The 14,071-nt window shown below is 41.9% G+C and overlaps 1 protein-coding gene across 1 annotated transcript in view; it reads right to left on the bottom strand.

Annotated features, from left to right (window-relative positions):
* Positions 1–1,273: 1,273 nt before the first annotated feature.
* The window catches only part of C5H1orf87 (chromosome 5 C1orf87 homolog), a 69,988-nt gene continuing 57,190 nt past the window's right edge, over positions 1,274–14,071 (bottom strand). The window contains exons 9-11 of the mRNA XM_070267599.1: positions 11,318–11,397; positions 7,964–8,060; positions 1,274–1,404 (exon numbers count right to left, since the gene is read on the bottom strand). Coding sequence (XP_070123700.1) covers positions 7,989–8,060; positions 11,318–11,397 — 152 coding nt within the window. The 3' untranslated portion in view covers positions 1,274–1,404; positions 7,964–7,988. The remainder of the gene's footprint in view (positions 1,405–7,963; positions 8,061–11,317; positions 11,398–14,071) is intronic.

Here is a 14,071-nt window from a genome sequence, read left to right as displayed (position 1 = left end):
CCAACACATATTGAATTATTTGATCTAATATTGTAATTTTCCTCATTCTGTGTTGTGACGACACGAAAAAGCCATGTTTGCTTACTTCTCTGACAAGGGTTCCAGAACATTAGGGAGGCGGTGAGTCCACCTCAACAGGCATTGCTCTCAGCAACTCAAGAATTACAAAAACTAAAGCATGTCAGACTAGAAGGCCCTTAGAGATCATTTATTTTAGTGCATCCAAAATACTTTGTTCTTAGTTTTGTCCATAAGATGTTACGAGATCCCCCACTATATAAAACGCTAAGAGGGGTACGCAGAGACCTTTCCATTGGATATTTTCCTTGACCTAACTCCTTCATCCCGTCTCCCACACAGATGTGAAAATCAGGATCCGGGACAGTCCTGGGAACACATCAGTCTCGAAGCCTGGGCCAGTGTTCCTTCAATGCACTCACGCTCCCTGTGTGGTGTGATGTGCGTGCAAGCGTGCACTGTGTGGGAGGTGCCAAGTCAGGGGATGTTCAGGACACAAGAGCCATGGAGACTGGTGGGAAGATTTCTTGAATTTCCTGCCGGGGGAGCAAAGAAGATGTGACCTACTTCCAGAATCCTTTGTCCCAGGAGCCCCTCCTCCTAACTTCTACCCAATACTCTGGGAAAATATCCCTGGAGACAGTGCAACCTCATCTGGTTTTGTGCTAGAGAAAATGCTGTACTTGGTCAGAAAACCTCACTTGGAATTCTGCTTATACTGCTTAGTAAAGATAATATATTGTTACTGCTTTTTGTTTTCTAACAATGTGCAAATCCTTCCCGGAACAGCGACTGGAGGAAGGGCGTACTTATCCAAAAATGGTGTATTTAGGTCTACTGTGTGACAGGCGTTGGTAGGAGTTGACAACATCTGACTTCTTTTTTTAACTATATGCAATTGCAAGGTTTACAAAATCACAGTTTCATCAGCAAGATAGGAAAAAATTATGTAATATTAACAAGGTGCTTTACTTAAACAGAAGGGATTTTAAGTAATTTGGTTCTTACCACATTAGCAGAGGAAACCTGGCTTTCTCCAATCACTTTCAGCAGCTTATGAGTGAGCATCATAGCCAGAAACCACATTCAAGTCCCAAGGTCTACACCAGCTTCACTGGCCTCCACTCTGACAGTGCCTATACCACTACACCCAACCAGGGAGAAACAGGAGTCTGGGTGCAAAGGGAGAAAAGGGCACACCTGTTTTCACAACGTGGGCCTATTGTCACAGCTCCTTTAAGTACCGAAGTGCTGGCTCCAAGAGCATATTTCCTGCAGAACAGAATCTCCGCGAGGCCTGGTCAATCTTCCGAGGGCTCAGGGCCAGGTCGTAAATGAGGTTGTAGTTGGGAATGAGGCGTCTGGCTCGTTCGTTCTCCAGGACCCCTGTCATTGGTGGACGGTGGAGGGAGGTTTTCAAAAGCAGACAGAGGCAACAAAAAAGAGAAAAAATGTATTAGAGCTTGAATGACTTTGGAGTGAACATAAAAGCTAACATTTTGAAACTTTAAGTTTTTAAAAATCAAGTGACACCTCAAAGAGATGATTAAAGTCCTGCACACGTGTTATAGACATCAGGAGGAAGTTGAGTGTGATTTGAGGGAAAGGAGATGAGGTCCAGCAAAATCGAGGGACAGACTCTACAGCAATTTAAACTTGTTCTTTGTAGCCATAAAGCTTTTAAGGCCAATTTTAGAAACAGGTGAGGTGCCTGCTAAAAACAATTCCTAATTGTTCTGGTTTATTTGTATCTTATTGAAGTGTTTAACTGACGTTTCTAAACATGCAGGGTTTAAACAGCTCCTTTTTATGCATTTCTGCAGATGTGTCTACTGTGACTCCCTCCAGCTTGCTGTGGTAAACTTGTGGCTCAGAGAGTAAGTCTGCGCAACAGAGGTGGCGGTCCTCATCGTCACAGGATGCACTCCAGTACCCACACCTCATCCACACCAACGCCAGCACCCCTGTGCTGTCCACGTTAAGGTCAGCTCCATTTGATAGCTGCAGAGAAGGGTTTAAGTGTAGAACACAGCATCAGCAAAGATCAGTGATTCATTCATAAGCCCCTGGTTGTGAGCTTATGGATGTCAGAACTGTGATTGCGCACATGGAGGATTTAGAGAAGGGGTCTGTTTTACCTCAGGAAGCTCTTGAACCAGTTGGGGCAATAAGATATGCAGAAAATTAACTAGAGCGCAACAACAACAATAATGATAGATACTTTAATGTAGACGTTGCCATGTTTCAGGCACCCTTGCAAGGACTTTACCAACATCAACTCATTGAATCCTACACGACAGAGGGAGAAACTGAGGCAGAGAGGTGGTAAGTCAGTCGCCCAGGGTTGCTTGAGTCCATGCATCAAATCACCACACTAACTTTCAGAATGTGGGGAAGAGATTATTGCAGGCTCACATTATTTCCTAGCTATGTTTCTTGAATTGAGAAGAGCTACCCTACAGGCACCAATGAAAGGCTTTAGGTATCTTTCATGGGGATAAAAGATACATGCTCTTCTACTGCCTTGTACTTGTGCAGCCGGCAATAATTATTCTAAAATCTTTCTCAGAGGATGATGTGGAAAGGCCCTGCCAGGCCATTAAGCCAGGATCTAGTGAACACCCATGGGCCCTGCTTCAGCTCCCAGTTCCGGGCGTATTTAAACGTGCAAGGACTGTTGAGCATGATGCCGCCCTCCGAAGAACTCAGCATGGGTGTTCGTAACAGCGCAGTCCTGGGATGATTTATTCCTTTTGGTTCTGTTCTGTTCCGTCTATCCCATCCCTCCCAACCCTCTCTTCCCATTCCAGTTTGCTTACTGCCTATTCTATTCAGGTTTGTTTATTGTCTCTCGCTCCTGTTAGAATGTCGGTCTTTTCCCCCACAGACATCTTCCTTTGAGGTGGCCAACTGCATCTGTGAAGTTCTCCGAATTGTGTGGCTGCTCTTGATCTAGCCTAGGTTGCAATCCTTACATTGGATTTGCTCAGACCCTGCCTCTGAAAATAGAAGTCACGGGCTTTGGAGTAAGCGTTTGACTGGGAAAAGGACTTTAACTTTTTAAGCCTCAGTTTCCTTAACTTTAAAATAGGGATAATTAAACTGCATGAAAACCAATAAAATAATAAGTTCTTAGAACAGTGTCCAGAATTAGTAAGCATTCATTAATACAGATATTATTTTAAGATAAATATAACAGTTATCAAGATTATTTAATGTATACATAAGGCATTTTAATAAGAATAAAGTATTAAAATATATATCATTTACTTTATATTGTAATTAAAAGTTAAAAGTGATGTTAAAAAATACATGTAGGAATCATCACTGGTGCATTTGTGTATTTTCTACTGTCTCCTGAGCTTTACCACTGGGAGGAGAGTCCTCGTGTCAAACCTAAGTCATTCACTGAAATTTGTATCTGCCTAACTCACCGTCACTACGGGAGGCCCAGGACAGCTGCATAAAGTAGCCCTTACAATCCATCTCAGTGTTGGAAAGCCTGTCCTTGTCCCATCAGAGCCAAAAGAAAAGAAATAAGAAGAAGAACCTCTTTAACATCCATTTCATTTTACAGTTTACAAAGAATTTGCAAACCTCATTTGACCCTTTCGCAGATCCGGGAGGTATGTTTTAATATTATCAGTTCTATTTTATAGATGAGGAAACAGACTCAGAGAATATGAATGACTGGCTCTCAGGACTCAGCAATTGGTGAAGTCTGGACTTGAATCTAAGTCTTTTGGTAAAAACAAACAAAGAAATAAACCAACAAATCAACAAGCAAACCCTCATGCTCTTCCTGGTATGCTGTGGGAGTTTAGGACAGCAGGAAGTCTAATAGAACTGGGCTTGAATTATGGCTCAACTTCCCACTGGCTGCTATTTTATCACTTTGAGCTTAGCTTTCTCCTCTGTAAATAAAGACACTAATCCCTTCAGCATGTGGTCCATGTGAGGAGTTAGTGATGCAGTGTATGTAAAGTCCAGACCCATGCAGAGAATGTCTTTGAGAGCTCTCATTGCACTCTGCCTGTTTGAATTCTAAAATATTTTCTATCTAGCCTTTAGTTCACTGGGAAAATTGCAAAACTGCTATTCCCCCAAACATTTATCCCAACCACTCTTATTTTAGAAAACATGATCAGTTATTCATAGCCATTCCTTATTCCTTCCCCTCAAGGATATTTTCTTGACAATCTCCATTAGAGAATAAGCACAGAGTAGTTTCCAAGAAACACTAATTTGATGATGGATGGTCTGCCTTCAGCCTGGATGGTGAACGCCCTGGCCTACATATTTCCTCTCACATCATAAAGACAGTGATTCATCAGTGGGCACAGCAGGTATCATCTGCTCAGTGCCTAGAATGGGGCCATGGTGGTCTGCTAAATACTGTGGTTAATAAACCAACAAATTGACCTCAGTTATTCTCTTTCCTCATTAAAGATAGTTGTAGATGTTCCCAGATCTCACTGACACATTCCTTGGTGGTTGAGGAACTAACAAATTTCATAGAAACAGAGGAAACAGTCATAAATAGTGAAGAGGCCATGAGAAAGGCATTTAGAGTCTGCTAGAATCTGCCTCCAAAGTCAACAAAACTCTGTTTTTCCTTAGAACAGTTCAGAAGTATGAGAAAGGTCCTAGTCTTTGGGGAGTCTCTTAGCAACAAAGTTTATGATCCGTCATCCATCATCGCAACTCAGCATTTGTTTCTTTGGAAGTGTCTTTTCTCTCCACTCAACTTTTTGTTTTATTTCATTTTTGTTTGTAACACTATCGTCAACCTCATAGTCATGCTATTAATACCTAGAATCATGGTTATTTCAATAACCTTTTGATCTCCTTTTTTCTAGTATCTTCCCTGTATTATCCATCTCAGCTTTCATTGTGTCCTCTGGTTGAGCCTTTGGTGGACCCTGGGTAGAGAATTCATGCCCATCCTACCCCTCAGGATTCACAGAAGGGTCTCAACTTCACTGTCCGATCCAACATGAAGTCCAGTCCTGTCTTGCTCACTCTCTTCCCCCTCACACTCATTCGCGTCCTCTAACCTTTGCAGAAGATGGCTTCGAACTTGGAATGCCAAACCAGGTATCCAAAGTCTACCTCTCCTCAAGGCTCAGCTCCAGCTTTCTCTTCCATGGAGCCCTCTCTAAGCACCTAGCTCACACTAGATGATGAGCTTCTTTTCATCTATTCTCTCTTTCTTTTGGACTCTTTAACTCTCATTTGTGTCTTCAATTATAATACCTTACTACCTGCTGTTTTCAGTTTTTGTTTTTTTTTTAACTGGTGTTGAATTATTGCCAGTCTTTGTATCTTATCTAAAATCTCCCCGGGGTCAAAGATCATGTTCCATCCTTCCTGGTTTCCCTCCTGGTCCAGCCTCTAGCACAGTCTGGGCTCATAGCAGATGCTTAATAAATAATTTTCTAATTCAGCTACATGAATTGTTCATTTGAAATTTTTATTTTTCTCCTCTCTTTGGTATAACTATTAGAAGTCCTTGGGTATTGTAATGTAGTTATACTTCATGTGCTCTAGAATTAAGCTGCTTTGGAAATTCAAAACAAACTGAAACAAAAACAAAAACATATGGAGAGAATGAAAAGACAAGCATTGTTACTGTTATATGATTACTTCTAGAGTGTACCGATATGCACATTAACTCCTTTTTAAATGAGATGTAATTGATATCTAACATCGCATAAGTTTAATGTGTACAATGTGATTTGGTACATGTATATGTTGTAAAATTTCCACCATAATAAGGTTAGTTAACATATCCTTTACCTCACATAATTACCATTTTGTTGTTGTCATTGTTATGGTGAGAACATTAAAGCTCTATTCTCATAGCAACTTTTGAGTACACAATACAGTATTGTTAACTAGAGTCACTGTGCTGTACATTAGATCCTCAGAACTTATTCATCTGATAACTGAAAGTTTGTCCCCTTTAAACAACATCTCCCCGTGTCCCCTGAAAACCACCACTCTAATCTCTGTTTCTACAAGTTTCATGTTTTCAGATCCACATACGGTACACTAAGTCTTCATGAACCACAGCGTGTGATTAAGTACAACAATTCCAGCCTATGTGCTTTTGTATGTGCTCCTCCCTTCTGCAGGCCTCTGACCTGGTTCTGGATTACATCCTCTCTCAGTTGGACACTCCGATAGCCTCCTTCCTCCTTTTCCTGCTTTCAATTTGTCCTTCATTCTGCACAGAAACACCAACTTTCTGGAGTACAACTTGGTCAACCACTCCGCTGCTTAGAAACCCTCACTACTACTCACTATCTGTGAATGAAATCTTGATTTCCTGGTCTATCATCTAAGATCTTCCTGGATCTGGTCCCATCCTTTATCATCTGATATTCTTCTTAATAGTCCTTACATTTTAGACAAAGCAAACTCCTTGCATTGGGCTTCATAAACAACACTTTGCTTGGCTAACCTGCACCTTTGCCAGAAAGGGCGCTCTATTTCATTCCTTTGTATACAAACTGCCCTTGATCACTAATGATCAGTCCCACATTACCAGAGACTTCCTGATCACCTCATGGGAAGGAATCTCCTTTCTCTGAATGCCCACGTAGCACACCCTAATGGCATTTATCACCTCCTATCTTGGATTTAGTTATTTATGTACATTTATTTGTTTACTTATTGCCTCAAAAAAAGGGTTGAACAGAATTGCTCAAGATGTCGGGGATAAAGAGGGAACATAGTCTACTGGTGAGATAGTAACAAGCTCTCAAATGAAAAATATACAATATATTAAATATGATACTGGATGTTAATCAACTCTAGGAAATCAGATAAAGGTGGGCCTAGGTCTGTCTGTGGAGTCTCAGAGGAGTGGAGCTTCAGTCCCAACATAAAATATGTTTAGGCATTAATTAGCCAGTTAGACAAGATGGGGAGTTGGCAGGGGGTGAGGTAGGTAGAGGAGAGGCAGACAGCTAAGATGGAGGACATGGCCACAGGAGAAATCACGTTTGAGGAAGGCACATTGTTCACTCTGATAGTCTAGGGTATGCTGAAAGAATAACAAGCGAAGGAGCAGAGACTGGTCAGGTATACAAGGACCAGGTTTTGCTTTGCTGTGAAATTTGGAGTTCCATCTGTTAGCAAGCATGCTGGAAATGTCAATCAGGAGAATTGCAAGATTGGACTGTGGGTTAGAACCAGGTGGTGGAGTGGATTCCTCCAGAGACACAGAGAAACTTTAAGCAACCTGGTGGAGGTTACACATCTGATCCATCTTTGTATTCCCTGATTGTGCTCAGCACAGTGCCAGGCACATGGTTTATATACAAATTGTATTTGTTAACAAGTGAAAGAAAATGAGATCTCCACTTTCAGACTAAAACACAAACAGAAGTATATTCGCTTTAAGCTTCACGCTTCACCTGTATTACTCAGATCACACAGGTAGAGGGCCTTTTCTAGCTTCCTGAACCTGTCGATCTATGTCTCCTCCTCTTCAGACCCGTTCTTCATCACTGGGCTCATGAAAGGCTGTGAGACTGGCCTGATCTTCAAAGAGCTCGGGGGATCTTTGGGGCTGAAGTCTCAGCAGGAGGGTTTTCTGGCTGCAGATCCTCTTCTGGAGTTTTCTACCAAAATAACACAACTATCTCACTGGCAACACGTTCACCACCTAGATCTTCTCCAGTCTCTTGGCCAAAGATGAGGCCGTACAACTAGCAATATTTATTGCAACGTCTGGCTTTGCAAAGCTGGGAGGATGGGTTTCAAGTCCTCAGTGCTGTAGGACTACATCTGTGAAGCCTTCTTGGATGTAAATTACTATGTTGAATGGTTTCTATCTTTTTAAGGGTGAAATCATGACTTTAATCAGTTTGCATTTCTGATTTGCACAAAGAAAAGGCTTTTGTAACCGGCTGAGGCTTTTCGTGATGTTACATACTCATGGGATCCTTGGAGGAGGGGCTTCAGGAAATGCTTCTAACTTCTCCGTGGGAAAACCTCTGGACAATGAGCCTGAGGTTCTTCACAAAGGGTGACTGAAAGAATAGTGACATTGTCTTAGGTTTGTGGGCTTATTATAATGGACCCTAAAGCACTTCTAGTTCTGTCTGTCCTGTTAATTTAACTAAGGAAACTGAGGCCCAGAGAGTGGAAGTGACTTACTGAGATCATGCAGTGAATGGAAGATGCAGAACTATAAGGAGGTGTAGAGGTTATGTCTAGCTCAGTTTGGTATCCTAATCTCATGTCTAGTGCAAAATAGAGATGCTTTTAGAATAACGAACAACTTAGTCCCGGCAGCCATGGCAGGCATTCTGTCACCTACCATGTACAGAGTGGCATCCATTGTTTTATCTTCACAACCTCACTTTTCCAGGAATTATGTCTCCTGCTGAGCCACATGGTTATTGAGAGAACAGCCATGCCTAAGTGTACAGTGCAGGACTGGGTGTCTAATGCAAACGGACTGGTACACCCATTGTCCAGTGATTTGGGAACGATTTGTGAGGGATGAAAACAGAGAGATATACAAACAGAGATCATTCTGTGTGAGAGGTAGGAATGCTCACAGGTTGTCTTCACTGTGTACTGGAAACAAGAAAAAGCTGGTCTGTCCAGAAAAATAGACAGAGACAGAGAGAGAAAGTATGAAGCTAACAGCAGAGAGAAGAGAAAATATATAGGAAATCATGATGAAGTTCAAGTCCCTGATTTTACTTCATTGTCACATGTTACATTTCCATGCTCAGGTAGCATAATATGCTTCCCTATACTTCCAATAAATTTAGCAGAGTTTGTTCTCTTAATTGCAATCCAAATAATCTTAACTAATTCACCATAGAATTATGCCTCTAACTTTTGAAAACCATCTGTGTTCCCCCAACTTTCAAATACCTGAATTTCTCCAATATAGGAGCTTTGTCTCAAACTTCTCACATAGAAAGTGTGAAAATCCCATAGCTCTAAAGAATAGTAATTGCAATTAGAAGCCAAGTTTTCAGTTGGTTAACAAACTTGGATTAACCTGCTGCTGGGGACTGTGGAGAATTGTTTTGTTTGAAATAATAGAATGGTATATGAAATGGTACCCACGTGGATGACCAGCAACCAGTAAATTTTAAGAGATTAATATAAAAGAATTCTACTTGGATAAAATCAACTTTGGGAAGGGCTGAAAGCTTTCATAAAGCAAATAGAGCAGTGATTCTTATACTTTTTAGAGTTTTGGATCATTTTAGAAATCCAATGAAACTTTAGATAGTCTACCCAGGCAAATGCACATTTGCATACAGGATGATTTTAGAGAGTTCAAAGAGATCCTTGGATCTGAGAAAGTGATTTTAATAATTTTCTATTTCTTCAGATAGATCAACATTCTCTTTGACCACTAAAGACAGGGAAAGGGGGAATTTGTATGAACCTGAATTAGGCTGAACTAAGTAAGTGAGTGAGTAACTAGCTAACTAACTAACACACTCTATACTTTTTTGGTCCCACTGTGTCAGGAGCAAGTCCACATTCCTTGATTGGCACGTAAGACCATTCAAGTTCTTGTTCTTGCCTGTCTTCTTACTCCTACATGTACATCTTTCTCTCCAGCCACATAAAACCAGAAAACACAAAGCTGTTTTGTGCCTTGTGCATGCTGCTCCCTCTGCTGTAAAAGCCCTTCTTGCCACTTATGCCTTGGATGGTTGGGGTCCTACTCATCCTTCAAGATTCAACTCATATTTCGCTTCTTGTGGGAAGCCTTCTCTTACAGACAAGCTGGCTGAGGGGTAATACTTTGAGGCCCCTTTATCCACCTCAGCACTTATTGTGGATTGTTGTAATCATTTATTAGAATAACTCTCTCTTCTACCAGAGATCTGGAGGTGGGCCGGTGAGATAGTCATTCATGTATCCTCAAGGTCTGGTTAGTGACCAGGGCATAGCTGGTTCTCAAGACATGTTTACTGAATGAACAAGTGAATGCATGAATGATTTTCCCTGGGACAATAGGAAAGTTTCTTTACCACACTTCTGCTTCAATTCCCCTTTCTAAAAAGTGCGACAATGAATCCTACTTATGCAGGAATGTGACACAGATCAATTACTGCAGAGATGCCATAAAATCTTCAAAAAAGAGGCAAAATAAAAGAGCAAGGTGTATTTTCTATAATCTTATTCACATTCAATGAGAACAGACAACACTCAATGACAAAAGCATTTGCTGTTGTCTCTTGCATGGCAAGAGGCTTGCCAAAATGGATGCTATTTTCTAAAATATTTCAAAGTGTAAAGTGCATGAAGAGGTGTCCCGTCATTTTAAGATGAATTATGTTAAAATCCGGGCATTTAAAAAACGACAACGACAGAAAAACTCAGGCTGCTTTTCAATTCTGTCTGTATCTTTTCCTGGCTAAGTGCATGGAATATTAAAACAGAATTCAACTGCTTGCCAGATATTTTTTTAAGTCAAAGAGCACATTACATTTTAAAATGTGATGTCTGGGAAAAAGGTTGCCCTCAGTTTCTGGAAGCTGAATTTAAGATGTTGAAATAGGTCTCAGAACCACACTTTATTGTGATGGCAGTGGGAGGATTGGTCACAGGCTTCAGAACTAGTGCACATGCTACAGGTCCAACTTCTTGGGGCAGGTGCCAAGCCCATCACCAGGTGGTAGACAGACGTTTCTGCAGGCATATCAGCTCAGACAGGAACCAGCCCACACCTGAGGAGTTTTCTACCTCCCTTCTCTGCCAGAGGAGACTCTCAAAGTCAAAGACAGTGTGATGTCAAGGCAGTGGGTGGAAATAAAAAACCAAGAAGGGGAGTTAGCCCCATGGCTGAGTGGTTAGGTTCGTGCGCTAAACTTCAGCAGTCCAGGGTTTCGCTGGTTCAGATCCTGGGCACAGACCTAGCACCACTCATCAAGACATGCTGAGGCTGTGGCCCACATAGCAGAATTAGAAGGACCTACAACTAAAATACACAACTATGTACAACTACGTACTGGGGGGCTTTGGGGAGAAGGAGAAAAAAAAGACTGGCAACAGATATTAGCTCAGGGCCAATTTTGAAAAAGAAAGAAGGAAGGACAGAAAGAGAGAGAGAGGGAGGGAGGGAGAGGGAGGGAGGGAGAGAGAGGGAGGGAGGGAGAGGGAGGGAGGGAGGAAGGAAGGAAGGAAGGAAGGAAGGTAGGAAGGAGGGAAGGACGGACCCAGAAGGAAGGACCCTACCCAGCATCAGAGAATAGAAGGCAAAGACAGGTGAAGCTCTTCCCCAAGCTCCACACACCCGGGTGCATACCATATGTTCAGTTGTGCCTTGAGGCATCTCAGGAATGTCAGGCTGTACTGGAGTGGCAGAGGTTTCCTTTCCTTTCTTTCCTGGGAAAGAAAGAAAAAATGGAAGGGTTAAGTTTGGTCTCTTCATTGTAACACTTACACCCAGGCAAATAAAATGTTGAGGCCCTTCTATGTGGTTGGCACTGTGTTAGGCGATGGAGATATGGAGGTGGATCAGAAAGATCTGGTTCCTGCCCTGATGGAGCTGACAAAGGGGAGGTAGGTGCTAAACAATTACTCAAAATTATTATTTAATTACACGCTACCATAAACACAACAAAAGAAGACGTGAAAATATTTTGTTTTAGGCTAGGGGTGGCAGCGGTGGAGAACCAGAGAAGGCTTCTTGGAGGAAGTGACACTTAAACTGTGGATCCAAAGGATGAATAGAAATTTCCAGGCAAAGGCGATGGTGGGTGTTCACAAGGAGCAGAGAGTTCCTGATCAGCCGAGACAAGAGCCTGTAGAACTGCCCTGAATCAGGAGGACTTGCACAGTTTGGGGAGTGGGCAGCGGCTTCTTCCCATGGCCCCACCTCTTAACAGAAAACCAGGCATTTCTTCCCCATCTCTCCACACAGGTGTATGCCTCAAAGATCAGGCAAAACCTCTCTCTTCTACCTTCCCTCTCCTTTCAATTGTCAGAGGTTCTGAATGGGATGACGTCTGAACAGCACCCCTCACCCAGGGATTCTAGTGCCCAGATCCTTCTTGCTCAGGCTGCTGTCTTCACAAACAGAAGGATTTCCTTAGGATGTGGGAAAAAGACTTGAAGACTTTCTGCTGAAATCCTGTAAGGCTTATTGTGGGCATCATTCATTCACCACTCAGGATCTTCATCAGACTTGGCAACTGTATTTTACAAATCCGTGTGACAACCACACAGCACAGATTTCTGTGAGCATCAATATTTAGTGCATAATTCAAATATGCCACTAACAAATACATACTGTTTCTGAGTAGGGACAATGTGATTTCATAATCTTCTCTGAAGCCCCAGTCCCAGCATTAGAATAAGTGCTCAATGTATGCTTGTTGACTGAGTGAATGACCATGTGCCCTAATTTGGAGTTTAGAAAATAAAAACACTGAACATATAGTTCTGTTTCTCCAATTCCTTTTTAGGCCCTTGGAGAGGAGAGATTTTCCTCTGCATTTCTTTATCTTCCCACACCTAACCCACATGCTATATAGAGTAAAACTTAATAGATGCTTAAGGAGGATCATGATGGCAGCCAGGTAGGGCAGCCCTTCTGAGGCAGATCTGATTTAGTCCACTGAAAATTTAAGTTGTCTTGGGGATGGATCATCACCGAGTAGCACTGGTCTCTGCTTTTTCATTCAGTATGTGAAGGAAAAGCTTCCTGTTTACTGCAGGTGAGAAAGGTTCAAGCTATTCTGAGTCATAGAGTTCGAGAGTTAAGGGGATTCTAGAAACAGTATATAGTATACAGGCAGGAAGATGAACTTTGGTGTCAGCCCTGAATGCTAATCTTGAGTCTTCCCTTTCCCAGCTGCAAGCTTTCAGCTCCTAATTTTGCCAGTTGTGAAAGGGGAGAAAACCAGTGATTTACAGTAATGTTGTGGAGATAAAAAAAATTGCGTACCTGAAATACTTAACACAGGGAGGATGCTCAAAAAAGGATTCATTGTTTGTTGTTGTGTCATTATTATAACACCTTAGGCAAGTCTAGTTTGCTTAATTGAACACTAATTACGATGGGCCAGGAATTGTTCTGGGCACTGTTCACATGCATCATCCCTGTTAGTATAAGATCTAGATCCTAGACGTTGTCCCAGGCCAGTTTCTCTGCACTTTTAAAAGTTTCTTTAGAAGAAAATACACACTAGTCTCCCTGGTCTCCTTTTGGCTTCCCTTTCTCCACCTAACATCTACAAGCATGGAAACAGGTCATGGTTTGCACACGTAAAAATCGTTTGAAAAATCTGAGGCAGAGCTGATTTTTTTTTTTCTTTCTAGCACAGCAGGAAGGATAAATAATAACCATCTGTGTAGTCTGCCAGTTGAAGGTTTGTACTGGAGGAAATAAGCCAAGCTGGCTTCTAGAGATTTCCAGGTGTTGGAAGGGCCAGGTTTTACAATGCTTCCATGAGTCTGATGGTTACACAGCCAGCCCTACCATAAGCCCACTAATGACTGGAAATTAGTGGTCTTGAGTGCTGGCTGCATATCAGACCCACCTGGGGAGCTTTAAAAATTGCCAATGCTTGGGTGTCACACCAGGACAATTAAATCAGAAACTCTGGAGGTGAGAACTGAGCTCAGTGAGTGTGAATAATTCCCTAGGTAATCCTAAGGTAAAGCCAGGGTCCACAACAACTGATTCAAATAAAGGCTTCTGGCCTCATTGGGCCCACTGAATGAAGCTTCATGAGGAAACTAATATATATCAAATATCTATACATGCCAGACATTTCCCACAAGTTTTCTTACTTGAAGAATAATGCTCTATGGTAGAAAGCATCTCCATTTGACAGATGAGGTAACAGAGGCAATAAAGGCTTCAGTTTCCTGCTTAAGACTAGAATGGTGGGGTTAGGTCTCGGATTCTAACTCATTCATTCATTCAACAAACATTTGTTACGTGCTTACTACATGCTGGGCACTGTTTTAGGCACCATGATACAACAATGAGCAAGAGAGAAACTTCTCATGGAGAGTACATTCCAGTGGTGAGAGCAAACAGAGACATAAA

The sequence above is a fragment of the Equus caballus genome, chromosome 5 (assembly GCF_041296265.1).
Source record: "Equus caballus isolate H_3958 breed thoroughbred chromosome 5, TB-T2T, whole genome shotgun sequence".
NCBI lineage: Eukaryota > Metazoa > Chordata > Mammalia > Perissodactyla > Equidae > Equus > Equus caballus.
The sequence above is the reverse complement of the archived record's forward strand: the minus strand, read 5'-3'. Positions and strand labels throughout refer to the sequence as shown.